The following is a 480-nucleotide window of genomic DNA, read 5'->3' on the forward strand; positions in this document are numbered from 1 at the left end:
CGGCTTCCGCCTCATCGTGTTCCGCCAGCCACAGCGACGGCGGATGCTCGGTGATCCCGAGACAGTCTTTGCCATCAAGATCATCGGCATAAGCTACACCATCATTGGCATCGTCTTCCTCACCATCAGCGTGGGCCGCTGCTGGTGGTGGGTGCTCCAGCCCCCTGCCAAGGGCCCTGTCCAGCCCGTGTGACTGTTCTGACCACGGGAAATCGTAACGCTGCCTGTGCTGCCCGGCCCTTTTGAGCCGAGAGCGTGACCGTGATGCACAAACCCCCCGTGCTGCAGGTTGGCGTGGCCCGGTGGGGACTGGCGGGGCGGTGACGCCACCATGCATCATCCCTGGCTCTCGGGGGCTCACGCTGGGGCTGAAGTTCAATATAGTCCCTCTCAGAAGGAGACCTGGTGGTGGTGTGAGACCATCTGGCCAAGCTCTACGGAGTTCTCGCACCCTGAGCACCACCAGAGCTTTATTAGAGC

The 480-nt window shown here is 62.1% G+C and overlaps 1 protein-coding gene across 1 annotated transcript in view; it reads left to right on the forward strand.

Annotated features, from left to right (window-relative positions):
* LOC104498249 (Ig-like V-type domain-containing protein FAM187A) overlaps positions 1-193 on the forward strand; it is a 1,357-nt gene extending 1,164 nt beyond the window's left edge. Inside the window, exon 2 of the mRNA XM_010141605.1 lies at positions 29-193. Within this exon, the coding sequence (XP_010139907.1) occupies positions 29-193 (165 nt within the window). The remainder of the gene's footprint in view (positions 1-28) is intronic.
* Positions 194-480: the final 287 nt, after the last annotated feature.

Source organism: Buceros rhinoceros, unplaced genomic scaffold (assembly GCF_000710305.1).
Source record: "Buceros rhinoceros silvestris isolate BGI_N320 unplaced genomic scaffold, ASM71030v1 scaffold24878, whole genome shotgun sequence".
Classification (NCBI taxonomy): domain Eukaryota; kingdom Metazoa; phylum Chordata; class Aves; order Bucerotiformes; family Bucerotidae; genus Buceros; species Buceros rhinoceros.